General features: G+C 30.6%; 13 protein-coding genes and 1 non-coding gene across 14 annotated transcripts; 8 read left to right on the top strand and 6 right to left on the bottom strand.

Annotated features, from left to right (window-relative positions):
- Nucleotides 1-219: 219 nt before the first annotated feature.
- On the bottom strand, nt 220-744 carry ATP7 (F1F0 ATP synthase subunit d; the record flags this gene model as incomplete). Its single annotated transcript, XM_064860377.1, has 1 exon — nt 220-744. The coding sequence occupies one exon, from the start codon at nt 742-744 to the stop codon at nt 220-222; it is 525 nt and encodes a 174-aa protein (XP_064713038.1).
- Nucleotides 745-1836: 1092 nt separating this feature from the next.
- PUT3 (Put3p) lies at nt 1837-4659 on the top strand (the record flags this gene model as incomplete). Its single annotated transcript, XM_064860376.1, has 1 exon — nt 1837-4659. The coding sequence occupies one exon, from the start codon at nt 1837-1839 to the stop codon at nt 4657-4659; it is 2823 nt and encodes a 940-aa protein (XP_064713037.1).
- A 148-nt stretch (nt 4660-4807) lies between these two features.
- On the bottom strand, nt 4808-5323 carry ARC19 (Arc19p; the record flags this gene model as incomplete). Its single annotated transcript, XM_064860375.1, has 1 exon — nt 4808-5323. The coding sequence occupies one exon, from the start codon at nt 5321-5323 to the stop codon at nt 4808-4810; it is 516 nt and encodes a 171-aa protein (XP_064713036.1).
- Nucleotides 5324-6098: 775 nt separating this feature from the next.
- SEC11 (signal peptidase complex catalytic subunit SEC11) lies at nt 6099-6608 on the bottom strand (the record flags this gene model as incomplete). The annotated part of the gene is made up of 1 exon (XM_064860374.1): nt 6099-6608. The coding sequence occupies one exon, from the start codon at nt 6606-6608 to the stop codon at nt 6099-6101; it is 510 nt and encodes a 169-aa protein (XP_064713035.1).
- A 1113-nt stretch (nt 6609-7721) lies between these two features.
- On the top strand, nt 7722-8252 carry PWA37_003863 (uncharacterized protein; the record flags this gene model as incomplete). The annotated part of the gene is made up of 1 exon (XM_064860373.1): nt 7722-8252. The coding sequence occupies one exon, from the start codon at nt 7722-7724 to the stop codon at nt 8250-8252; it is 531 nt and encodes a 176-aa protein (XP_064713034.1).
- A 418-nt stretch (nt 8253-8670) lies between these two features.
- Nucleotides 8671-9690, bottom strand: CCE1 (cruciform cutting endonuclease; the record flags this gene model as incomplete). The annotated part of the gene is made up of 1 exon (XM_064860372.1): nt 8671-9690. One exon carries the CDS (start codon nt 9688-9690, stop codon nt 8671-8673), a length of 1020 nt encoding a protein of 339 aa, XP_064713033.1.
- Nucleotides 9691-10076: 386 nt separating this feature from the next.
- PWA37_003861 (aquaporin family protein) lies at nt 10077-10952 on the bottom strand (the record flags this gene model as incomplete). The annotated part of the gene is made up of 1 exon (XM_064860371.1): nt 10077-10952. One exon carries the CDS (start codon nt 10950-10952, stop codon nt 10077-10079), a length of 876 nt encoding a protein of 291 aa, XP_064713032.1.
- A 2461-nt stretch (nt 10953-13413) lies between these two features.
- Nucleotides 13414-14433, top strand: MDH1 (malate dehydrogenase MDH1; the record flags this gene model as incomplete). The annotated part of the gene is made up of 1 exon (XM_064860370.1): nt 13414-14433. The coding sequence occupies one exon, from the start codon at nt 13414-13416 to the stop codon at nt 14431-14433; it is 1020 nt and encodes a 339-aa protein (XP_064713031.1).
- A 550-nt stretch (nt 14434-14983) lies between these two features.
- HOT13 (Hot13p) lies at nt 14984-15334 on the top strand (the record flags this gene model as incomplete). The annotated part of the gene is made up of 1 exon (XM_064860369.1): nt 14984-15334. One exon carries the CDS (start codon nt 14984-14986, stop codon nt 15332-15334), a length of 351 nt encoding a protein of 116 aa, XP_064713030.1.
- A 194-nt stretch (nt 15335-15528) lies between these two features.
- On the bottom strand, nt 15529-16914 carry RRP14 (ribosome biosynthesis protein RRP14; the record flags this gene model as incomplete). Its single annotated transcript, XM_064860368.1, has 1 exon — nt 15529-16914. One exon carries the CDS (start codon nt 16912-16914, stop codon nt 15529-15531), a length of 1386 nt encoding a protein of 461 aa, XP_064713029.1.
- Nucleotides 16915-17644: 730 nt separating this feature from the next.
- TEF4 (translation elongation factor EF1B gamma) lies at nt 17645-18895 on the top strand (the record flags this gene model as incomplete). Its single annotated transcript, XM_064860367.1, has 1 exon — nt 17645-18895. One exon carries the CDS (start codon nt 17645-17647, stop codon nt 18893-18895), a length of 1251 nt encoding a protein of 416 aa, XP_064713028.1.
- A 527-nt stretch (nt 18896-19422) lies between these two features.
- On the top strand, nt 19423-20625 carry VMA5 (H(+)-transporting V1 sector ATPase subunit C; the record flags this gene model as incomplete). Its single annotated transcript, XM_064860366.1, has 1 exon — nt 19423-20625. The coding sequence occupies one exon, from the start codon at nt 19423-19425 to the stop codon at nt 20623-20625; it is 1203 nt and encodes a 400-aa protein (XP_064713027.1).
- A 575-nt stretch (nt 20626-21200) lies between these two features.
- Nucleotides 21201-23198, top strand: SMY1 (Smy1p; the record flags this gene model as incomplete). The annotated part of the gene is made up of 1 exon (XM_064860365.1): nt 21201-23198. One exon carries the CDS (start codon nt 21201-21203, stop codon nt 23196-23198), a length of 1998 nt encoding a protein of 665 aa, XP_064713026.1.
- Nucleotides 23199-25825: 2627 nt separating this feature from the next.
- On the top strand, nt 25826-25917 carry PWA37_003854. Its single transcript has one exon. It is a non-coding gene; the product is annotated as a tRNA-Pro (tRNA).
- The last annotated feature ends 1229 nt before the right edge of the window (nt 25918-27146 follow it).

The following is a 27146-nucleotide window of genomic DNA, read 5'->3' as shown; positions in this document are numbered from 1 at the left end:
AAATTATAGATACAATAATCAGGGAGAATATTAAAAGGCGATTATGTGGCTATACATGGTAAAGATATAGTAGCAATCCAAAATAAAATAAAAAGAAATGGAATGAAAAAGAATAACTAAAAATTATATGTATATAACAAAGAAAGACTAGGTAAATGTAAATGAAAAGGCTAAAAAAGGAAAAAAAAAAGAAGTCGTGAAATGTGAATATCATATTACTTACATGGCATTCAAAGAGCCAAACTTTTCTTCGTAACCTGGAACATCCCATTTACCCTTCTTAACCATTTCAACAACTTTAGCATCTATTTCTGGTTTGGCTTTGACTAAGTCTTCTACAGTTAATTGGTCAAACGGTCTAGCCTTTTCAATCTGGTTTAGACTTTCCTTCAAAGTAATTAATTCTTTTTCAATTAATACTTCAGTTTCCTTGGCGTTGGTCATGGCATGTTGTTCAAAAGTGTTAATAATCTTTAGTTGGGATTGAGTGTCAATCTGGACTGGTTTATATGAATTGAATAGGGATTCGATTTTATCAACAACTTCCTTATTTTTAAGAATACTTCTATATTTATCGAAATCTACACTTAATGATTGTTGTTCTAATTCCAATAATTTACGTCTGGCTTCATCATTTCTCTTCTTAAAACTGGATAGTTGTTGGGCAGTGGAGCCAGTGATCTTTAAAGAAGAGATGACTTTGGCCCAGTCTAATTTATTGGCAGCAGATTTAGCTAAAGACATTGCTTGATTATATTTAGTTCAGTATCTCGTGGTATTATTATTACTTGTATTATTGCTTGACTACTTGTAGTCAACTATAATGATTAAACTATGAGTAAATTTTACTTAAAAATTTTTTGTAGTCCTTTAGAAATCTGAAGGATGGAAATGATAGGACAAAGTTTAATCAAACAAATAATTGTAAAATAAATGAATTAGGCAAATTGTTAATCGGTCTGAAACTCTAAATAATATAGAATAATTCTAGTGATAGTGGAATATAATATACGAATTACAATGTACACATGCAAAATACTTTCTATAGCAAGCAATACTATTTACAATACAGTTATACCAAACTTATATTAGTTTATCGAATATCTTAACTTTTCTCCTTTCAATGCTCTGGGTCAAGGTGCTTTAAACAACAGCACAACAACCCTCCTACTATTTTGGTGTATAACACAGTTTTCCATCTTCCCTTCTGTCCCCCTCATCCAGCAAACAGAAAAGGCTTGTTTTACAGAGAAGGAATCACGGAATTTCCCTTTCACAAGTCAATTTCGTCTAAAAGAAAAAGATATGCATGAATTTTGTTTATAATTTTTTTTTCTTTTTTAACCAATAAAAATTGGAAAATATTCAGTTGATTTGTTGGTGATCATGTGATATTATGATCACGTGGACCATTTTTATGCTGTTTTATTGTTTTTATTTATGAACAATAGGTTATATCAACATGTTTCCCAATATAAACATACACCATTGTCTATATTAATGCAATCACTTAATCTTGCATTACTCTTTTCTACGAATCTGTCCTCCTCAAATTGTACAAATCCAAAATTTAAAGGACAAAAAACGCAAAAATTTTGTATCAGTGTAGAAATGAATAAATTTCATTTTTTTTTCTTGTTTATATTGAATTAAAGATGTAATAGAGATTAGTTTGTCCTTGGAGAGAACATTCTTTTAGCACGTATCTTTGTATCTACGTTTCTAATACACTGAATACAGGTAAGATTAAAATAAATAAATAAAAAAATCTTCAAAAAAAGAAGCTTTATAAAGTTCCATAGTTCAATCCGCTAACATTATTATATTGAATATTCAATGATTGAAAGAAATGAAGATGTTTCAAGAAAGCCTAACAAATTAAATAAACCAACTAAAAGACAACAACATTCCAATGAAAATAACAAAAGGAGATCGAAATCTGCAGATCAACAACCTACTCCTGTTAAAAAACTTAAGAAAACAGCAAATGCATGTGTATCATGTAGAAATAAGCATCTAAAATGTCCTGGTGGGTCACCATGTTCAAAATGTGAAAAAAAAGGTATAACTTGTGAGTACAGTGAACAAAAGAAGAAAATAGTTACCTCTATGAAATATCTAATGGGTTTACAGGATGATATCTTGGAATTGAAAAGACAAAACATTGAGTTGTTGCGACAATTAGACGAGATTAAATCAATGAAAAATATTGGTGATTCTAAAATGATTGAGCAGAAAAATATTTTACAGCCTACAGATGATAACAATTCTAAACCAACCGAATCTAACGAAGAAATTGCATCTACTTTTGCTCAAAGAAGTGGGAGGTTGATTAATTCCACCTTGGATCAGACATATTTTGTCGGGTCTTCCTCTATGACCTTATTCGGATTGGAAATTGAATCCTTAATATCCAAATATTTAACAGAAAAGATTGTAAAACCTTTACCGACAACATCTGTAACTCCACCGCCGTTCCCATCAGAAAGAAATTTATCACACTCTTCATCAGAAGATACTGCACATTCTAAATCATTATCTTTAAACAGTTCTGGTGATAATATCAATTCAAATTCTACGGTACTCTATCTCTCACCTTCTAATAAATTACAAATTATAATTCAGCAACTTCGATCAGACACATTATCTTTCTTGTTTATAATAAAATTGCCTATAAATGATGCATCAGTAGTAACAACTTTACATTTTCCAACATATGCTTATTCACTTTTCCTAATGGACACATTTTTAACGTATTTTGATGGGTGTTTTTATTTCTTCAATGAGGGTATGGAAAAACTTAGATTGAAACAATTATATGAACAGATCGATGGTTATAAAGGTATCATGAACGGTGATCCAATTTTACAAACAATATGGTTTGTGAAAGTGTTTCTTATTTTCGGATTAGGGGAATCCTATTTAGGTACAAAAGAATTACAAGATAAATTAATGTCAAAGCGTGTATTTAATAATATTCAAATGGAGGATACGAAATTACCTGGGATGGATTTTTTCAACCAAGCCTCCAAATTGTTTCATTACATTGACTGCAATGCTAGTATTGAATGTAGTGTGAAGGAGGGGAGTATAGAAACTTTACTCTTGTATGCACTATTTTTACAAGTGGCTGATAGAACCATTGCATCCTATTTTTATTTTGGTCAAGCATTACGGGCCTGTCTTTTATTAGGGATGCATGTTGACTCTCAGAGTGATACATTGTCAGCTTGTCAATTGGAACATCATAGGAGGTTATGGTGGACAGTTTATATGTTCGAAAGAATGTCAAGTAGTAAAGCTGGGTTACCTTTGGGATTAACAGATAACACTATATCCACAGAATTACCTCAAGATATTAGATTCGATGAACCACATTATAGTTTTTATAAAGCTGAACCTATTAGAAATTGCATTAACATTGTGAGGATCAACGCTAAAATTCTGAACCAAATGTATCAAAGACAACCAAACTCGAATATTCTACCTATAATCCAAAACATCTTTAAACAACTTGTTCAATGGAGAAATCAATTATCAATATCATCTCAAGTTGATTTTAGTAAAGATGATGAGAGTTTCGAAATTAGCCGTGTTGCAGCCAATTTGTTTACAGAATACTTTCAAGGTATAAATTTATTGGTTAGGCCATTGCTATTTCATTTTACATCAATTCAATTGAAAAGATTTAAAAACAATAATACTTATTTGAATTTAGAGAGTTACTCTAATACTATTACTACTTTATTGAATTTTTCACTTCAGGCTTCTGTCAATACAATCAGATGTCTTTGGTATATGTTAAAATTGAAATTGTTAGCCACATTTGGGTATATGGATCGTGAATATTTATTTACAAGTTCATGTACTTTGCTTTTATTTAACACAGCATTTGGTATCCATGAACAAACATACAAATATTTAGACCAAGCTTTAACCATTTTCACCTTAATGCAAAATGCAGGAAATCAACCAGCAGAATTAAGACGTGCACAATTGTTAACTTTAATGATAAATCTAGACTTCCATGATACATTGCATAGTTTAATATTGAAGCATAGTAAGGATGATATTAGTGTATCCAGTATGAACAGCAATAATAGCAGCTATAGTGGCATCAACTTAAATATTATCCAACATTCCAAAAATGAAAATAATGAAATTCCTAATAGGTCAAAAGATTTAAAGAGATATAAGAGAAAGGAATCAATTTATGCGATTTTGAATGATACATCCGAAGATGTTAATTCTTTTTCCGATACGAATAATATGATATCTGGCACACAATTATCTGACCCTCATCATAACTATAGTAATACTAATACTAACGGGATAAAAGACAATACAGGTTTAACATCGTTAGATTCATTGTCTGATATGATAAATCTGACATTACAACAAGCTTATACAGCACCTCCATTAACACAACTTGGTTCTGAAATTATTGCCAAAAATGTCGATCAACTGGATCCACATAATACAGCACCATTAATGAGTTTAGATGAAATGTTAAATGATATTACACATGTCAGTTCAAGTGATAATCAACTATGGAAGGAAATTTCGGATCAAGCTATGTGGCTGGGTGATACTATGGATCCAACATCAGCAATACAAACAGATATGTTTTATAAAGATATGATATATAATATGAAATGAATTTACTTTATTTTATACGTTCTACCAAATTTTATATCATTTTTTTTACATAGTCATTGCATTGTTCATTATAGGAAAGTGATGTATATAAAAGAAAATATGGAATATGAGATATATGTGGATGAAGGTTGAGCAATGTGTAAAATTTTTAGTAAACAAATTCACTCAAATATTCTTCAGCTACAAATCTAGCTCTTGCATTTAAAAACAATTTCATTTCACTAATTTCTTTGTCAACTTCTTCCATAAATTCAATAATAAAATCTATCAACTTACCATTCTTCATTGATTCTGTATGCTTATTAGTTATTAAAAATGAAATGCTGTATCCTTTTATTGGAACTCTTCTTAAAATATAGAAGGCTTCTGCACGTTGTTCTAAGAATCTTGTGAACTTGTGGACCAAAATTTGTTCAATTTCATCTGCTTGTTTAACCATTATATTAACACGAACAGAGTTGACTGATGGTTCAATTAATACTTGTTCATGCTCATTACGCGAGATATGCATAGGTTGCAACAATAATTCCGCACTTTGAATGGGTACTTCAATCTCTGGTCTATTGTGTCTTTCTACTTCTTGTGAAGAAAAATTAGATAAAGTGAGAGCAGCTTCTAAAGAATGGCGAACAGCAGTTAGATAAGGACGTAATGATTGAGACATAATGATTATTTATTTGTATATTTCTGTGTATGTTTATTTTTATCAACAATGGAAATCAGCAATCCTAATTCGCAATAATGGGAAAGATCTCAATAAATATTAGCTTACTGTAGTATGAATGATGAGACAATTTATTAATGCAGAGTTAAAACTAACAATCCGTATCTTCAACCAAGTAGGAACAGACAACAATTACAATTTATTATTTAAACTAACGATAAGTGGAGTTAGTTGGAATTAACAGTTGTTCCCTCTTTTTTTTTTGGTTTCTCCTACCTATTTTTTTTTTCTTTTTGTCATTCTTTATCATTGTTTATTCCGCAAATTTTCCCGTATATAGCGGAATTGTCTCGGTTTCTGTAATCCAGCATCTTGATCGTTTTTAGGAGTTGGAAGGCTTAGAAGACGACATTAGATCTAGGAATCAATTACACTAGCAACATCCATTGATTTAGCTGTTTTTATTGATATGAGGTTTGATAGATAACCTTATAGTTCCTAAGCATGTGTTCATTGAAAAAAAAAAAAAAGAAAAAGAAAGAAAGAAAGATATACTATATTTTGGAATAGTAGTGTCGTAAGATAATCCGATACTTGATGAAATAGTATAACAAATTAATTTATCTAATTTAAGTTTAATAATATAAAATTATACATGTTAAGCTGGTTGGTACTATATATCAGAAGATATTGCATATGTGACGGTTTGTAACATAAAAATAAGGAATAGAGACAGAATAAGCATGTGGATTTTAGATTGTTAGAATATTATAATCTATTCTCCATTTACCAAAGAGCTTAATGCTAAGAAGCCAAGTAGTGCAAATTTAGCATATTTGTTTTCAGAGACCCAGATTGTAATATAGCCCAATTGGGGGAAGTAACCCTTCACAGTTCCAACTATATCTCTATTTCTTGTCAAATAAATCTTCTTGTTTGCATATAGAGGAATATCGTTACCTGCGTTATTATCACCTTTTGTTAAAAGAAGTTGCTTAGACTCATCTGCTTGGCTGTGATGTTCTCTTAAAACTCTATGGACAATTGGAATACTTTTGCCATCAACTTCATACACAACTATGTCACCGACGCTAACTCTTTCATTTCTATTCCAAAGAAATAAGATATCGCCTCTTTGGAATGCGGGTTCCATCGAACCAGATAAAACTACTACTATCGGAGAATGTGTATTTGTTACTAACGAAAGTGTTTCCCAAAACATATATGCAGAAGCAAAGACAAAACATAAGTTTAAAAATTTGGTTAGTTCTAATCTCAGATTCATTTTTTTTATTGATGAAGACTTAATTGACGGGTAGGTGTGTAAAAAGGATACCTATACGTGGGTATTTACTGTTAATCCTGCTTGTGCAATATTTTTTATTTAAAGTTTTCCTCCTTTTTAGTCTGGTTTAATTCAATGATAGGTGCAATTTAAGTAAGATGCAAAACCAATGTACTTCCTCACTAAAAAAGAATACTCTTAACGTTTTCTCTATTTTGTAAATTCGACTAGATTGTCTGAGATTGTCGTTTAATAGCATAAATTTTGTTTTCTGTGAAAGACGCATAAATAAAGAAAGAAAAAAAAGAAAAACAACGGAATAAATTCGGAAAGTGCAAGGTATTGGTAAATTCCGTCTGCTTTCTTTAGAATATTTAATTGTAATGATGGCAAACAAGATTAACACATAGTTTGTAAAGTGGAATAAGGTAAAAAAATTCCATACACCGTGAGTTCACGTTTTTGTGAAAGAAAACTACCACTAAATAAATATATATTAATAATGTAAATTATATATATTAATTTTAATAGATTTTGAATTAATAAGTATAATAGCGTTATTTTTTCGATCAACTTAATATAAAAAGATAGAAATAAAAGAATGATAATACTCCAAAAAAAAAAATCTTACCCATTCCCTTTGAAAAACAATATTTAAATTGGTAAATATGTAGTCGAGAGTGATTCGATATTTTTAATGATTTTTTCCTTGATGGAAAAAACAGGATTTTATATCATTTTGGCCTTAAATTCTTATAAGGAATGAAGTAAAATATATTTAAAAGCTTTATTTTAAAATTTACTGAAATTAGTAAGCCCTTATGTGCGTTGGTTAATAGAAAACTAATCACTTAGAATAATGACTGTAACATTTCTTTAAACACATTGAAACAGAAGTTGCCTTTAACTCCTGTTCTACTACCATTCAATGAAACAAAAGGTGTTTTGGTTACTACTGACGCCTCAGATTTTGCTGTAGGTGCTGTCTTAGAACACATTGATTCAACAGATCGTAGTTTAGGTGTAGTTGCTTATTCAAGTGGGTAGTTGCGCAACTCTCAATTAAGGTGACCCACTGGTGAAAAAGGAGGATTTGCTATTTGGGTTGTGTTGATGCAATGGTCTCATTACCTGAAAGGTAGACACTGCATTCAACATACAGATCATGGATCATTGAAATATTTACACTTAAAGAAAAATAGCAGTCTAAAAGTCGGCCGTTGGTTAGATGTTATTGCTACATTTGACTTTGAGATCGTTTATATTAAGGGTGAACGAAATAAAGCGGATGGCTTTAGTCGTCGGTCTGATTTGAAAGAAATCAAAGACACAAAAATTATAACACCACAGAATTCCCCATCCTACCCTTCTTCCCAGAATTCTGAACCAAATCCAACATATATTCCGGATGATTTTGGTTATGATACATATTTATATGAATTGAGTATTCCTAATCAGGTCACTTTACTAACCAAATTCAGACCTGAATATATTGAAGAATTAAAGACTGGGTACCAACAGGGCGTATATTTCAAAGTAAATTATAATTGCTTAGTTAATAAAAGCTCGGTACCATACAAATTGGATACTATTATCAAAAGATACAAAATAACTGACCTTGTTGGAAGAATAAACTACCACTGATAAGCAACTTTCCGATACTGGCTTCATAGTTAATTCCTTATTTCCTTCTCAAGCAGTATCTGCTAGAAAGAAAGTTTTATCTAATATCACAGGTACAGGTATTATCACCTCTTTCAGTTCAATTACGAAGTCCATTCATAATTGGAAAACTGATATGTTGACACTAGCAGCCAAATATCCTTTCAAAGGTATTAAAGCTATTAATTTAATTCATAAAATAGTCCAAGGCGAGTTGTGGAATTTCTTCATTGAGACCGGTGCTACTGTAAACCCAGGTATTCATGATTTATTTTATTTCTTATATAAAATCGTTGATTGCTATTTGATGTTGGATAATCCCAACGGGGTTATGCCTGGACTATCCAAGATTAAACAACAGTAACCGTTCTACTTAGATTATTCAATCATTAACTTGTTATTAAGTTTCTTTGATTAAATCCAACAGTTTAATATGTTGATGCCAACTAAAATCTATCCATTTAGACAATGGGAATCTTTCACCGCCATTTTGATCGATCTCATATAATAAATTTTTATAGGTTTGTATCCACGTAGACCATGATAGTCCATGTAAAAAGGAATCGACTAAATCATCATCCTTGCGTTTCCCGTTAAGCATTTGATTCATTTCCAGTGTATCGAATAGAATTCCATGTTTACTCTTTAATTTATTCTCTTTCAAAGTCAACATTTTGTTAGATAATTCAGAATCGATTTTAAACAAGTTGCCTGTATTCTGACTATAAGCTAACAGATTAACAGCTGTTGCTATTCTTAATTTTTTTGAATCTTTGGAATTGAATCTTTGATTAGCTAACCAATAGTTTGTCATTCTTCCAGGATCAGATGAAATAACAAAGTTATTCTGATATAGAGTGTCATGACCAGGGCTCAAATTTTTTAAAGCATAAAATAGTAAATGTTCTAAGATATTAACATTTAAAATTGGGTCAGTCACAAATTTAGAGCTGTTGGTACGCAGCCTTTGCCTTTCTATAGTATAAAGAATATTTGTAGATATTTTGGATTCATTCAAAATGAAATTAGTCAATTGCGAGGTCAGATAAGATGTATCCAATGGCGAAAATTTGGTGCCCTCTGGGATTACCTCATTAAAGAATTTTCTATATAAATTCAGTTTCCCCCACTGGCTCAAAAGTGGTTGTTTCTCTTCATCAGTTAAAAGAAATTGTGACCATGCAAAGTTGACCAATCCTGTATCAATAGACACAATTTGAAGAGGTTTAGTAAAGTGCATTAATTGAGATAGGTATATTCTCAAATTATTGCACTTTTCGGTTTTTGTGGAACCGGTTTTTGGACCACCTATTAATGAGGAAAATTTAAGTAAATGTGTTAATTTTAAAGTTGGCAATAAAATAGAAGATAGGATATTATTAATGTTACCATAATTATAACTATGATATTTATTAAGCATTAAGGAGTACAGAGATCTGATGTAAATATGAATATGCCTAAGATATATGTGAGTGGGTTCGTGGTATATATATATATATTACTTTTTCATAATACTGATGTGAAGCAAAAAAAGTTTTTAGCCACAGTATTTTGATTGTTTGGCCGGCACAGCTTCTTTGAAAAGGGAGAAAAGAAAAGATTGAAAAGAAAAGAAAAAAAAAAAAGAGAGAGAGAGAGAAGAAAAAAGAAAATGAGCAATTAAATTCAAAATAATAATGGGCAGGTGAAATGTATTCTAAGGATTTATTTTTTTTTGTTTGTTTTTTCTGTTGTCGTTGTTTTTTATTTTTCATAACTCTTTCTTTTTTTTTATTTTTTGTTTTTTTTTTTTTATTGGTTTGATGTTTAATCTGCTTTTTCAGCTTCAACCCATTTTTGATAGTCTAACCATTGTAAGATTTGCCAAACGGACCAAGCTAGGAAAGCACCTAATAATGGGCCAATCCAGTAGATCCAGTGATACCCTGGGAAATAATGGGCGGCCACAGCAGCGCCGAATGATCTTGCTGGATTAACGCCGGTGCCTGTGTAGGCAGTTAAAGCCATATGGTCGATGAATAAGGCAACGCCGATAGGTAAAGCAGCAAGAAAGTTAGTTTCACGTTTTTCAACAGCGGTCATTAAGACAGTCAAGCATAGGCCAGTGGTGCCAAACATTTCTAAAAACAAGCCTCTAGTTCTTGAACAAGTGAGACCCAAGGCATTGGTGAAAAGAACAGGGCCTGGAGTCAAAGCTTGAGCAGCACCACCTGCGGCCATACCAGCCACAATTTGTGAGACCCACATGACACCACAACGAGTAGGAGTGATGGCTCTAGATAAAGCCAAAGATAAGGATACAGCAGGATTCAGAGCACCGCCGGAGACACCTGCAAAACACCAAACAGAGAACATAAGAGAAAATCCGAAACCGATAGCGATCATAATGACTTGAGAGGGATGAGAAGTAGTCGGGGTATTTGCACTACTTTTCAATTCCAAAGCGTGATTAGCCACATTACAAATTATATAGGCAAATAAAAGAAACATAAAAGTGCCGACGAATTCACCATAAGCTGCAATGAAATGGTTATGCCATGTATCTGGGCCTATATCGAATCTAGACTTTTTATGCATTTGTTTTGGTAGATCTGCTTGTGGGAAAGCATCATCAGCCGAGGGCAAAACTGCTTCTATTGGTGGGTTTTGAGATTCCAAATCTTTAACAGATGAGGTCGACATATTGTTAATGAGGAGATATATTTAGGTGTGTTGTTTTTTATTAAACAGTTTGATTATTTGTCTTTTGTAAATTATTATTATTATTCTTTTTTTTTTTGTTGAAGATAACATATGATGTGGAAAATAACAAGAAGTGGATTCAAGAAAGGATAAGAGAGTCCTTATAAATTGGATTCGATAAGTATATATATATATAGCATTGAACATCTCATGCTTCAGTATTCTTTTAATTGATTTCACTTTCCTTTGTTTCGGTTTCTTTATTTCATATCTCCAAAGATGTGTTGTAAGAAAGAAAAAAATGATAAAAGATTTCTTGTCTAGTTGTTGTTTTTGCTGAAGCAAGTTATCTTGCTATTCACAATAGAGAAGAGACAAAACATTAGTATTGAAGAAGAAGAAAAATAAAAAAGACACATCAAATGGAAGGCAGAAAGCAAAGAGAACAAAGGAAAAATCTATAAAAAAGATTAATAAACAATAGAACAATGGAGTGGTAGAATAATAAAATAATAAAATAATATATATCAATATAGATTTCCCTTATTTAATCTAAAAAATAAAAAAAAACAATACCGATGTCCAGTCGGATTTTCTTTTCTTTTTTTTTTTTATTTTTTTTGTCCCTCTACTTTTTTTATTAGGGTATTTTTCTTTTATTCTTTTCAAAAGCATCCTTTTATCGAAATATAAATAAACTAAAATTAACAACAACAACAACAACAACAGCGATTATAATAATAATATTAATAATAAAAAAAAGAAGAAGAAGAATTTTTTAAAACCTTAAAGTGAAATATTGATCCGTGTTTAATTTTATAGGGTTTATCCCTTTTACTTTAACCACGTTATTGTAATTAAGGTTATATGCAGTTCTTTTTTCTTTTTTATTTTTTTTTGAAGTGCAAAATAATCTAAACGATGCTACTAGTATTGAAATGTAAATTAAAGGTAAATGAAGAAAAGATAAGAATGAACATGATTTGAAACGAAGAGGAAATGAAAACAAAAAAATAAAAGGCATTTGGTTGTATAAGTTTTAATAGGGGTCTTGACTGTTTTTTAATCAAAAGTTGATGTGATATTGTATTTCTTAAACTTAGGTTAAATTCTTTGTAGAAGTGCAAGTATTTTTTTGTTTTTTTTGTTGTTGTTGTTTCTTGTTTAAATTGTTGGTTGCTGGTGGTTGCTGGACAAAAAAAAAAAGCAGAGACGAGACAAGAAAGCTATTACACCTTAGCAAGATTATACATCATATCTTAATATTTGTTTATTTATGTTTATCCCTTGTTTGCTTGCTTTTTCTTTATTTAAATGAATTCATTATTTAATTTAACCAAGATAAAAAGTAATTTATTTAATATATAGAGAGTTAAATAAACATAAAAGATAAAAAAGAAAAAAAAATAAAAGAGAAAAGAGAGAAGTTACTCATTTTAAACTCCGTTTTATCTTAACCCAAAAGAGTAAAATAAAAGATATTACATAAAACTACATATTATATAGATATGCAATTACGTGTTTTAAAACTTATTCAGTAACGCAGAGGATCGCGCCCCCCTCACCATTCACTTCTCAAAAGGAAAAAAAAAAAAAAAAAAAAAAGGAAAGTAGAAAGAAGAAAGAAGAAAGAGAAAAATTTCAATTTACTATGTGTCTTTTCCGCCTCTCTTCTTTTTTCCTCCTATGTATAGAGGGATAGCAGCGGTGAGCCAACAACATCTGTTTTTTTTTTCTTTTTTTTTTTTTTCTTTTTTCTTTCCTTTCTATCAATAATCTTCCATTTCTCTCACTGCCACTGAAGTAGGAACAGAGCTAGGGCTAGGGCTAGGGTTAGGGTCAGGAACAGGAACAAGAACAAGAACAAGGAACAGGGGGGAAATAGAGGGAGAGGAACGGGCCCAGGAACAGGGATAGCCGAAAAGGAGGAAATTCTGGGCGATGCTGTGTGAGAGCCGTTTAAGCGAACGGTCTTACACCGGGGCAGAGCAGCAAAGAACAACAAAAACTCCTTCTGTCTCTTGGTAAAATAGGCAGAAAATGCGTGGAAAACTCAAACAGAGTTAGAAAATCCGATACGGTTGACGCTCTTTTACCTCACCCCTCATTGGATGTTAAGTAAAGATTACGTATTGAAAACAGTAAACTAAAACAAGTGGATTTTATTATAAATAAAATACACTAAAGTAAGATGAACTACATCTCAATCGTCTTAACGCTTGCCGTTTAGCTCATTACTATTATCTTACATGGCTTTCAAACTGTGCTTCTTTCCTCCTCGCTCTTTTTTTCTGGCCTTCTTATATCTGTATGTTGTTTCGTTATCATCTAAACTATTTTTAAACGTATCTTTATTTAGTTATACTACAAACAACTAGCAGTATAAAATAAAATAAAATAAAATAAAATAAAATAAAATAAATAAATAAATAAATAAATTAGTAAAAAATAAATAATAATAATGCTTTCGAGAATTGCCGTCAGGAGGTGTTTTTCTTCTACCACGATCAATCCATATAAAGTGTCTGTCCTAGGTGCTTGTGGTGGTATCGGTCAACCATTATCTTTACTTTTGAAGCTAAATGAAAAAGTCACTGGTCTGAACTTATACGATTTGAAAAATGCTAAAGGTGTAGCCACAGATCTTTCTCATATCCCAACAAATTCCACCGTCCGTGGTTTCAATGCCGATGAACCAGATGCCTTACATAATGCGTTGAAGGATTCCGATGTCGTTGTGATCCCAGCCGGTGTTCCAAGAAAACCAGGTATGACAAGAGATGATTTGTTTAACGTTAATGCAGGGATCGTCCATGATTTGGCTAAAGCCACAGCCGAGGCCGCACCAGACGCCTGTGTTTTAGTGATCTCCAACCCAGTTAACTCCACTGTTCCAATCGTGGCAGAAGTGTTCAAGAAAGCAGGGAGCTATAACCCAAAGAAATTGTTCGGTGTCACTACTTTAGACTCAATTAGGTCGGCCAGATTCCTTTCAGAATTGACTAACACAGATCCAACCAAGAATTCAAGAATCAGCATTATTGGTGGTCATTCAGGTGTAACCATCTTACCATTATTATCTCAAGATAAATTGGCTTCCACCAAATTGACAAAAGAGCAGAAAGAAACTTTGATTCACAGAGTCCAGTTTGGTGGTGACGAAGTCGTTAAGGCTAAGAACGGTGCTGGTTCCGCTACTTTATCCATGGCTCAAGCAGGTGCCCAATTCACTGATGCTGTATTGAGAGGTCTTTCCGGTGAAGCTAATATTGTTGAACCAACTTTTGTTGAATCCCCGATTTTTAAGCATGAAGGTATCGAGTTCTTTGCGCAATTAGTCAGATTAGGTCCAAAAGGTGTTGAAGAAATATTACCTATCGGTGAATTGTCTTCTGAAGAAAAAGTTTTGTTAGATCAATGCAAGGAGGCTTTGAAGAAGAATATTAATAAGGGTAAGGATTTTGTTAATGCTAGAGATTAATAAATTCTGGATTCCGATCTTCAATTCTCAAATCTATAGAAAAACAAAAATAAAAGGCAAAAAAAAATAGTAATAACAAATTCATGTCTATAATGTATATATATATATATTTTTTTTTTTCCTTTCTTATCATTATTCATCGATAACGACTATAAATATTCATATGTTTCTTGTATACAAAAAAAAATTCTATTTCCAATATATATCCATAGATATATATATGTATATGTATATATGTGTGTGTGTGTGTGTGTGTGTGTGTGTTTGTATGCATAGTTATTTATATAGATACAGATATTTTTCTATAGGTATGCTTAATGTGTTTAACATGTGTAATATTGTTATTTTGTTAAGCAGAAAAGGTTAAATTTTTTCTCAAGGTTATAATCTTTCTGCATTTTTTTTTATATTACCCGTATTGTAGGAACTTATATCTACATTTATTTGTTTAAGCTGGTAATCTGTTTTATATAGAGTATTGTATATATATTTGATCTGACATATGTTTATATATGCATATTTGATTTGATAAAAATCAAGAAAGAATCATATGGCTGAGGTTAGAGGCAAACTAGTTGATGCAGAGACTCGTTGTGAACATTGGAACGGTGCAAATGATATAATTGCATTAAAATTAAAATGTTGTCCAAACTATTATTATCCATGTGTCCAATGTCACAATGAATTGACTTCTCATTCAGTACAGAAATTTGATGTTGGTGCAAATCCAGATTTAAAATGTATATTGTGTGGTCATTGTGGGAAGGAACTGACTTTTAAGCAATATTTAAGCTTCTCAACTCCTTTAAGTTGCCAATATTGTAAACATCCCTTTAATGAAAAGTGTGAATTGCATTATCATTATTATTTTGAAAACATACCATCTATTGGCAGTGATTAAATGGGTGTATGTTTATTTTCATTTTTTTCTCTTGCATTTTATTACAATATTTATAATATATATATATATCTGTATGTATATGTGCGTGTGCGTGTGTGTGTATGTGTTTGTACGTATATTCCGTTTATATGCATAGTATAACATTATATTTCTTATTATATTTAACAAAAAAAATTTATTAAGAGATGATATGACTATTTCCTTTTTAAACGACCCTCAAACCCAGCTCTTTTCTTTGGTGTTATAATACTTTTAAATTTACGTTTCATCTTTTGTTGTTTGGATCTTTTAACACCTTTATTTTCTTTACGAATCCTTAAATTTTCTTCTCTTCTTTTGGCTCTTTCTTGTTTATTTATTTCAACAGCTCTTTTACGTTCATTCCATTCAATAGCAGATTTCCTCTTTTTAGCTTCTTTCCTCTTTATTGCCTTTTTAATCAATTTTTCATCATCTTTTAGTTTAACACCTTCAGCCTGTAACATCGCTTTTTGCCATTTGTTCTTCTCTATAGTTTTGATTTGTTCTAATTCATCCTTTGATTGTAATTTCTGTTTCCGTTGTTCTAGGATTTTCAATTGTGCTTTGTAATCATGTTTCGATGGACCCTTTTTCTTACCTTGATTAGATTTTCTTAGTCTTTGTAAATCCGAGGTTGTACGCACACCATCATTAAACATAATACTTTGATACATGACACCGTCAGCATTAGCAGCTTCATCCTCTTCTTTGTTTTTAGTATCTTTCTTTAATTTTTTAGCCATTGGGCCGCTTTCGATATCTAAATCATTTTCATCATCGGTATCAGATTCCGAATTAGTATCAGAATTGTCTAAATCTTGTAACTTTCTCTGTTGTTTCAACTCTTGTTTGCGTTTTCTTTGTAAAAGAATTGCTTCCCTAGATACAGGAGCACCATCAACGTTAGTACCTGGTGCCTTTCTTTTATTTCTCATATTCTGAATTTTTGCTTGTAATTTTGCACGTAACAATTCCAAATTCTTTTGTTTTTGTAATTTTACTTCATTCTCAGATTCATCTTTCTTATCCTTATCTTTATCTTTATCTTTATCCGTATCTCCACCTTCATCATCATTAGCTTTATTTATGTTGGATTGATTATTATTCAGTTCGATTTCATTGCCTTCATCATCAAAAATAATATTAATAGATTCATTGTCACTTACATCTTCAGATTCCTCGACCTGTACATGTATTGGTGCTTTTTCAACATCTTCTTCGTCCTCTTCTTCTTCCTCTTCTTCTCCTCCTTCTTTGCTGTTGTCTTCTGAAGTAATAGTAATTCTGGAAGATCTAAGACCTTGACCAGGTAATCTAACAGGTTTGGCCGATTTTTCTCTTTTTTTCAAAACATCCAAAGCAGTTCCAGTTTCATCATTTTGTTGCTCAGGATCTAACTTTTTCAACTTGTCCTCTTTCATTTGCATTTTACTTTTCTTTTTCGCTTTCCACTGGTCTTGTGTCTTTTCATCATAGTAATATTTTGCTGGTATTAATGATAATAAACCATCAAAGGCATTAGAATTGGCTCGAAGTCTTTCTTCCAATGATTGACTCATTTTCTTCTATTTTTTTTTTCTTTTTGTTGTTGTTCTTGATTTCTTCGTAATGTAGTTATATATATATATTTCTCTTATTCTATGTCTAACTTTACAACTTTATTCCCTGTTGTATTCTTAATGGAATAATGACAATCCGTCTCATCGTAGTTCATCAATATTGACATCCTTTTAATAATAATAACCAAAGCAAAAATTTTTCATTTCAGCTCATCGTAGCGAAGAAAAAGATCAAAAGGCAACATAGTGTTTGAATGTATGGATGTTGTCAGACAACCAATCTTTCCGTGCCAAACGATCTTCTGTGGTGAAATAAATCAAAAAGAAAAAGAGATTTTGAAACATTGTACAATTCCGGTAGGAACGGTACTAGAAACCGTTTGAATCCGCCTGATAGCAGATAACATGATGACTAAGCAATGCCTACCAAGAAATAAAACACACCATACAATAAAAAATAAAAAATAAAAAAATCAACTTTTGTTTTGGAAACTTGCTATGACAACCTAACACGAGAGCAAAAAGAAAGAAAGACAAAAAAAATTTTTCACTCTCGGGTTTTTTCCTGATCATCTCATCTGCATCTACTTAGATTATTCATATATATATATATGTATATGTATGTATGTGTGTAGTTGTATTCTTGCTTGTAATTAAGAAATCTTATTCCCTTTTTTTTCTGTCACTAGGATAACTCAAGATAAGATAACTCGTCGAACATCTTCAAAAAATGTCTCAAGGTACTTTATTCATTTCTCCATCTCCAAGATGTCAGGCAGCTGTTGCTATCGTTAACCACTATAATTTAGACATTGAAGTTGTCAACATCAAGTCTACTGTCTGTAAAGATTTCCAAGAAAAATTCACTTTACATCAAGTCCCAGCTTTCTTAGGTCCAAAGGGTTTAAGATTGACTGAAAATGCTGCTATCTTATCCTATTTGATTGATTTGTTACCAGAAAAGGACCAAAAATTATTATTTGGTTTCACACCAATGGAAAAGATTCAAGTTTTAAGATGGTATTCCATTGGTAATTCCAACCTTTTCTCTTCTATTGCTGGTAATTTCTTGATGTTGTCTGGTATCTATCAATACAACAAGAAACAAGTCGATTCTAATATGCAAACTATTGAATTATACGCCAAATTCTTTGAAGAAAGATTGGTTGACTACACATACTTAGCCACTGAAAACATCTCTGTTGGTGATGTTCAATGTTTCTCTGCTTGGGCTTTTGCTTTCAGCTCTATCTGTGGTTCTGAATTTAGAAAGAACCACCCATACTTGGTCAGATGGTTCAACACTGTTCTTGCTTCTCCAATCGTTTCTGAAACCTATGCTGATTATAAGTTGATTGATGAACCAATCAAATATAATCCACCAAAAAAGGAAAAGAAAGAATCTAACAAGCAACAACAACAACAAAAGAAGAAGGATGAAGAACCAAAGAAGGAATCTACTGAATCTAATGATGCTGCTCCACAAAAGAAACCAAAGCATCCATTGGAATTATTAGGTAAGTCTACTTTCGTCTTGGACGAATGGAAGAGAAAGTATTCCAACGAAGATACTAGACCAGTTGCCTTACCATGGTTCTGGGAACATTACAACCCAGAAGAATACTCTTTATGGAAGGTTGAATACAAATACAACGATGAATTAACTTTAACTTTCATGTCTAATAACTTGATTGGTGGTTTCTTCAACAGATTAACTGGTTCCACCAAATACATGTTCGGTTCCATGGTTGTCTATGGTGAAAACAACAACAACGGTATCATTGGTGCTTTTATGGTTAGAGGTCAAGACAACGTCCCAGCTTTCGATGTCGCTCCCGATTGGGAATCTTACTCCTACACTAAATTAGACCCAACCAATGAAGACGACAAGGAATTCGTTAACAACATGTGGGCTTGGGATAAGCCAGTTGTTGTCAATGGTGAAAACAAAGAAATTGTTGATGGTAAGGTCTTGAAATGAACGGGGTGACAACAAAGTAAGAAGACCGTATATAATTTCTAATTTATCTAATGTATTATTATTATATATCACAATTGTTTTTATCTGTAATCTTACTTACATATTATATATGATACATGATTTATAGATATATCTATTTTCTGTGCTCCTCTCTGTATTTTTTTTCTTTCTTCTCTTCTTCTTCTCAACTCACACACTTTTTAAAAAGACAAGATCACTTCTCCTTTATCAAATAGTCTTATTATTCTTTCGAAATAAATTAATTTTATTTCTTAAGAAAAAAGCATACTGTGTAGAAAAAAATGAAAAACTTATCAAGAACAGACAAAGAATATAATTTAGGTAAATGCAAATGCAAAGAGTGTATGAATTTAGTATTTTATCATTTAGAATTTGTGTGATTTATTAACAAATTATAATCATTTATATAAAAGTATACATAATAATATTACTAGTTTTAGTGAGTTTCTAAAACTGACATAAATATCAATTTTATTAGTGTTTTGATTTCTTCTAGTTTTTAAAATATGACTACTACATTATATACAGCTAAAGATTTTATACTTTTATCCTTACCATTGAACTCCAAACCTGCTCATTTGGCCAATGATGATAGACTGATTTCTGCTCAGTTAGATACCGATACATGGTTAAAAGAGTCCCTAATTCAAGGTAAAGCATATGTGACAAATTTTGAAATTCCAGAATTCAAGATAGGTTCATTAGATAGTCTTTTGGTTGAATCTGAAGAATTGAGTAAGATTGATGGGCAGATCCATACTTCCATAAATAAAATTATCGACATTCTTTCCCAATTCAATGAAGCCGGTACTAACGATTATACCACTATTCCAATAAATAACATGCCAATCCCAGAATACTTGGAAAATTTCCAATGGCAGTCACGTAAATTCAAATTAGATAAAAGCATAAAGGAATTGATTCAGATCATATCAAATGAATCAAGCCAATTAGATTTAGATGTTAGATCTACGTTTGCCGATTATAATACTGCCAAGTCAAATTTGACTGCAGCTGAAAGGAAACAAACAGGTGATCTTTCTGTTAGATCTTTACACGATATCGTTAAACCCAAGGATTTTATCTTAAATTCAGAACACTTGACTACTTTATTGATAGCAGTTCCAAAAAGTTTACAGAAAAGTTTCGAATCATCTTATGAAAGGTTGTCCGCAAACGTAGTTCCTGGTTCTGCATCAATTTTATCAAGAGACTCTGAATTTTTATTATATAATGTTCATCTTTTCAAGAAAAATGTTCCCGATTTCATAACTAATTGTAGAGAGAAAAAATTCATACCAAGAGATTTTAACTATTCTGAAGAATTAATTGAACAGTTAAAACAAGAACATGATTCAGCTGCAAGTTTGGAGCAATCTTTAAGGATCCAATTGATCAGATTAGCAAAGACAGCTTATGTTGACATTTTCATCAATTGGTTCCATATTAAAGCATTAAGAGTATTTGTTGAATCTGTTTTACGTTATGGTTTACCACCACATTTTAACAGTAAAATAATTGCAGTGCCACCAAAATTTTTATCAAAGTGCAAGTCTGAATTATTAGACTCCTTTGGTTATTTAGGTGGGAATGCCTTTGTTAAAGATAAGAAAGGAAAAATTGATAAAGGGGATACCTCCTTACATCAATATGCATCTCTAGTTGACACAGAATATGAACCGTTTGTTATCTATACTATCACTTTATAATGACAATCCTTACTTCACCTATTTTCAATATTAATTCTCTTTGGTGGTGTGTTTATATTGTCATATATATATATTATTATTATTCTATATATATTATTTAACTATATTTTAATATAAAATCCAAAACTACATATCCCTGTTTCAATTACGTAATAGCACTCCTTTATCTGTTTAGATATTTATATTTCTTCTTAATTGACTGTATCGTAATCATTATAGTTATGAGCACATACGTTTATTTGCCTACAAAGAATATTTGACGAATATCTTCTCCAGTGTATATATATTTTCATACAAAAATGTGGGGTTCTATTTTTTTTTTTGTTGTATCCTCGAGGACAAAGAAATAGACACAAAAATTGTTCTCTGAAAAATTAAAAAGATGCATGAAGCATCTCTGCCTTTGTCGATGTTTGAGTTAAGAGGCAGTAATGAATGCTGGAAGAGATAGATGTAGTTATAAGAGGGTAAGCGAATAGTTTTAAGTATTGAAGAATACAGCCATCTTTGAGGTATTTACATAGATATACTATATATATATGTAAAATAATAAGAAGAATAGAAAAAATTGGGAAATGAAATATATTGGATATACAAATAATGTTAAGCAACAATATAAATTACCTATTTATGAGAATATAGATATGCAATCACTTAAATTACCACGTGTAGCAAAAAATGTACCGTCTAATATTATGATAAGATTGAAACCAAGAATTTGGGATGGTTTGATGCCACCTAATGATAAATCCAATTTAAAATTTGATTATGAAACACCAGACGATAATACATGGATAATTAATGGAGAAACTTTTCATTTTAATAATATCCAAAAGGAGGAGGGTGATGTTGGCAATATTGTAGAGGATCTTTTAGATGGGTATAATTATAACATAATGACATATGGACAAGCTAAAACAGGGAAAACGAGATTTCTGTTTTGTGAACATGAAGGTTATATAGTAACTATCTGTAAAGCGCTTTTTACTAAATTATCAGAAAATTATCATCAACAGCCTAATGGTTCAAACTTTAAAATTACTCTTTCAGCATATGAGTTGTATGCAGAAGTTATCTATGATTTACTGGTTCCAGTGACAAGTAGAAAGCCGTTGAAATTATATCATCTTAATAAGAACGATGAAACTGTATTAGAAATCAATAAAAATAATTATAGTATAAAACATCTGAAATGTATCAATATTAAGGATCTCAATCATCTACTTAATGAACTGCTCGAATTGACATCTGTTTATTATGAGTCAAGGAAATCCCATGTTTTCGTTAAGATCAATATTCAACAGTTAAATGTTGATAAAGATATTTTGAAAAATAGTATATTGCAAATAGTAGATTTTAAAGATATAGGTTTGACGAACGATATTGGTCAAGAAGATATGAAAAAAATAAAATTAGGTATTGATTCATTTAAGTTGATTATTGATAGATTGGGTAGTAATGAAAAAGTTCATACTCATTTTAAGGATTCAGTATTTACTAAATTACTTTATTCTTCTTTAATGGACAATTATAAAAATCTTTTCATAATATGTGGTTCTACTTATAAAAATGATTTGACAAGGACTTTAGATTCTTTGAAATTTGCATCAAGTTTATCTAAATTGGAGACATATATTTATCATAATAAATTTGGTTTGAATTCAAAGGCAAAATTTGATATATATGTTAATGAAATTAAACTTAAAGAAGAAAATTATAAGTTGCAAATTGAATTTTTAAGAAAGAAGTTAGAGACAGTCATGAATATTCAACAGAAGCATAAAGAAGTTGATAAAAACATTAGTCAATTAAAGTTAGAAAATGCAAAATTAACAGAACAAATTAAAATAGTTAAACAACTTAGTAGTGATGGTAGTGGTAATGTCCAAAAGGATGATGAATCAGATAAAGACACTAAAATCGACAATTTGGCACAGTCATCATCTGATGTCAAATCAAATAGTTCAAGAGATATGGATAGGAGTAATAGTGATACACAAGATGCAATGCAAATTATTTTAGAAAAATGTGAAGAAATTGTTAAATTACAGTTATGTTTAGATAAAGAAAGACTAGCAAATAAAAACTATCAACAAGAGTTAAATGAATTGCATGATAGAGAAATTGTACTTCATGATATGAATAGTAAGTTACTGGACCAGGTAAATTCTCAGACGAGATCATTAGAAAGCGTTTTATCCTATAATGCAATGTTGAAACAGGAAATTTCAAAATGGACGAATCTTGTAGAGAATCAAAATGAAAAAATACAAAGATTGGAACAAAAGTTAAAGAAAGATGATAATTTAAATAACAAAGATACCCTTAAGAATGATACAAACAACGAAAGAGGTCAATCTTGGAGTTTTCCTGGTACAAAAACAGCCTTTTGGAAGAATACCAAACACTCACATATCGAATCTCAAGACTCTATAACTCAATCTAAATCTATTCCAAAGCTGTCAAATCACGTTTCTGAACCAAAAGTTTTGAAACACGGTCTTAATCTTAATTCTATACGTGTAGTGTCTAATCCAATATCAGAATTATCTAAAGAAAAAATTGCTGAATAAACTTCTTAAGAAGACAGAAATATATATAATTATTTCTATCCTCTGATTTAAAGTGATAAAAGGTATCAAATATGAAAAAATATATATATATAAATCTTAATGATATTGTTATTAAGGCATTGTTAATACAACTAGAAGCTTCATATTGAACTAGTTTATGTCGACATGAGAAATTTTTATAATAGGAATGAAAAATGGCTAATTTTATAAGATTGGAACATCCGACTCATTATAGATCAGTTAGGAGTTGTTTATAGAAGATTGTTACTTGATGTTAACTGTTGAAATCATATTACTGAAGTAATCATAAATTTACTTCTCAGATTATATAAAAGGTTTATATTATATATATGGTAGTATTAAATATTCAGTAAAATAAACAGTTTTGATCTTTTTTTTTTTTCATACGATTAGTATTTGCTTTACTTTATTTGGGTTAATACATTTCAACATTTACATAGGATTGTAAACATTTTTAACTATTAAAAATATAATAATTTCTTATTATGGGTAAAGGGATACGTGGTCGTTAATAACCATTAAGCACATCTCAAAATTATATTCAAATGGAATCTCTGATTAGTATATCAGTAAGGTCTTTTTACTTATCTTCATATATTTAAATGCTGTAATGGGAATCTCTGTTTGAGGTTTTTCAACCTTATGTTTATAACAATTGCGATATGTTTAACATAGTATTGTTTTACCTACTAAATTTCAAATTTAAGATGTGTGAAGGGGTTCGTTTAATGCTGAGTTTAATTTCAGTTTATTAAAAATTAACAGTGTCTATTTATTGTATTTGAAGTTTTTATATTAACTGGATCAGAGGAACTGAACATAACAAGATGTTATTGTTGAATGATTGTTATATATATTTAGTATTTAGCACACCAAGAATAAAAATCTTTCTCTAATCAGAAATCTGTACGATGCACAACCTGCAGTTACTAAGATATTCTGCACAATTACACAATTACAAAAAATAAAATAGTAAATAATTGTGAACCAGTAATTTACTGAATGTCAGTGGTTTTAAGTAATAAGCATATTAATCGTTAGTTTATATTTGGCCTACTCTTTCTTGTTATCTAACATATAAATATATATTTATTAGTGTACGTAAATAAATATGTATTTTCTTCATTTTGACCTCTTTTATTTATTTTAGATCTTTTAATGTTGAAAAGTGAAAGTTTTATTGATCTTATTTGTCATAAGAATTATTTTTGAAAAGAACATAAGACTATTGAATATGAACAGTTTCATTAGTAGATTAGAAAAAGGATCAATAGATATAAATAGGAGTTAGGACAAATAAATGAAAAAAAAACTTCCAGATCCATTAACAAAATTTATAAGTAGAAGAGTCTTTGCTAAATTGAAAGTGATTCTACAACATGAATTGACACCCAAAGAGTTGCTTCCAATCACTGTCCTCTGGAATTCTGGTAATGGAAATCATTAAGTTATAGTGAACAGGAGGAAGTTATAAGAAAAACCAATTAAGGAGACATGTTGGAAAATGGGAGTTTATTACTGTCATTTCCACAAGAATTATTTTTAATTAATTTTTCTGTATATTATGTGATGTACGGATGTATCATAATATCAGGAAGACATTTTATTTTTCACCAAGTATGTTTTTCGAAGATTTGAAAAGAAATGAAAATTTTTAAAAAAAAACTTGAAGTAAATACAAGAATGTATACTGTATACACTATATAATAAGTATATACATGTATTTAGTACAAAACACAACAGACATCTATAACTTAATGATGTCTACCATTACCATGGATGCAGAAGGCTCCAAATTCTAACAAAAACAATAGGTAAATTCTAGAGTTGCCAAAATCTTATGTAATCTAATCTCTTTATTATGCAGCATCTAATGTTGTAACACGTGTATGGCTTATTAATACAATAAATAGTTTTAGATTCATTCAGGATCTTATGTAATCTTGATGGTTATAACTATTCTATTCCACAACAGCTTTTGTTGTAGTATGGTATGGTGAAGTTCTTTGTGTATTCCAGGGAAGCGCAAATAATATTAATAGTAATTCAAATAATCGAGACAGTAATCAACTATAGTCGATAGTATAATTACTAAAACGGTCTTATATATTAAGCGGCTTATATCGAGCTAATGTACTTATTCGAAGTTACTTGACTTGTTACTTGCTTGTTCTATTTTGTTTATACATAATATATAAATTATTTACAAGAAACGATCATGGAAGATGATCTTTTATCTCCTGAAAACGTTGTCCTTTTATATGTTTTCTGGAGCTCGATCGATTATTCAGATTACTACATTAATGACTTGACTGATTCAAACCCTAAAATTTATTATATTAATTTAGGTGCACTACTGGATTAGAACTGCATCCCAATTCTCTAATCATGGTGATTAGTAATACACGTGGGACTTAATAAAACAATAGGTAAATTCTAGATTTGCCAAGATCTTATGTAATCCAATCTTTTTATTATGCAGCATCTAATGTTGTAGCACATGTATGGCTTATTAATACACTAATTGGTTCTAGATTCATTCAGGATCTTATGTAATCTTGATGGTTATAACTATTCTATTCCACAACAGGGCTTGTAAGGTGTTTGGGCGTGTGGTCTAGTGGTATGATTCTCGCTTTGGGTATTGTTGAATACGTGAATATGCGAGAGGCCCTGGGTTCAATTCCCAGCTCGCCCCTTTTTTTGTTGTTAAATTTTTTTGTATAGTGTAATTGTAATAACCCTGAGGTTATGTGTTTCTGATAACAGTAGTTCTTATTGAAATCTCAATAATATTTCACTTGGATAGATATAAGATATAGACTCTTTCTATATCTCTAGCTGTAATATTCCTATATATCTATATATCCTTAATCTAAGTTGACCTAATAGTATACACTTATATACTATATCTAAACCTAGGTAGTCCTTGGTTCCTTTTTCTTCTTCTTGGTTGCTCTCTTGTACTTATGTTGGTTACTCCTGTTTTTATGTGTGTTTGTAAAATTTTGCAAAAAGGTAAGTTTAGAAAAATTGTAACATATGAAATCCGGATGTCATTATAAACGATCTTGTGGATTCCTTGGTCGACGACGACGCTCTTGTTTTTTTTTGTTTATCTGTATATCTGTGTATATTAGTTTATTCTTTACGTAAAGTATAATTTATATGTCATATATGGAGAACAATTCAAGCTATATCTATCTATTTTAGCGTCTAGAAGAGTATAGCTCTCGTAATCGGGTTTTCATCTATTACAGTTACGTGATATAAATTTGGTAGAGCAGATTATTTTCTATAGGAGTTTGAATACTCTAGAAACTTTTCCATATATACTTTTAAGGGATTTCTGAATTAATTATGAAAACACTGACTAATGGTTAATAAAAAAATAAGTGTTGATATACATAATTAATATCCGTCTTTTAGTATGTTACTTGTGATAATCCTTTTAGAAATAAAGCTAAAGAATTTTTCTTGATGCGTAGTTAATTAATTAAAATGTAAAATGGTACAAGAAAAGTAACAAATTTTGTTTCTATTTGTTATTTCTTTTTTGCTGAAGAGAAAGCATTTTATTGTAAGGAACCCTAACTGGAAATCCTGAAATACGTAGTCTGTGGGTAACACCTAATGTCGAGGCGAAGGACTTGGAACAACCGAAACTCTGGGCCCAAGGTTGTGAGTGTGTTCGAACGAGCATATGATCGTTGGATGGACATTGGTGGTAAATTATTAAGAAGCTTACTTAAGAGACCCTTGATTATTGAGAGATAATGCCAGAGGTAATTATCAGCATTAATATTCATAATCTATCTAATAGGTTAAGAAGAATAAGACGAATATTCAAGACTAATCTATCTAATAGTTAGAATCAACCAATTATATAATTTGTAAGTGTTTATATATATAATTAATATCCATATT

Source organism: Arxiozyma heterogenica (assembly GCF_036370985.1).
Source record: "Arxiozyma heterogenica strain weizmannii chromosome Unknown scaffold_30, whole genome shotgun sequence".
NCBI classification, from domain to species: domain Eukaryota; kingdom Fungi; phylum Ascomycota; class Saccharomycetes; order Saccharomycetales; family Saccharomycetaceae; genus Arxiozyma; species Arxiozyma heterogenica.
Note: the sequence above shows the minus strand (reverse complement) of the source record. Positions and strands in the feature narration are given on the sequence as shown.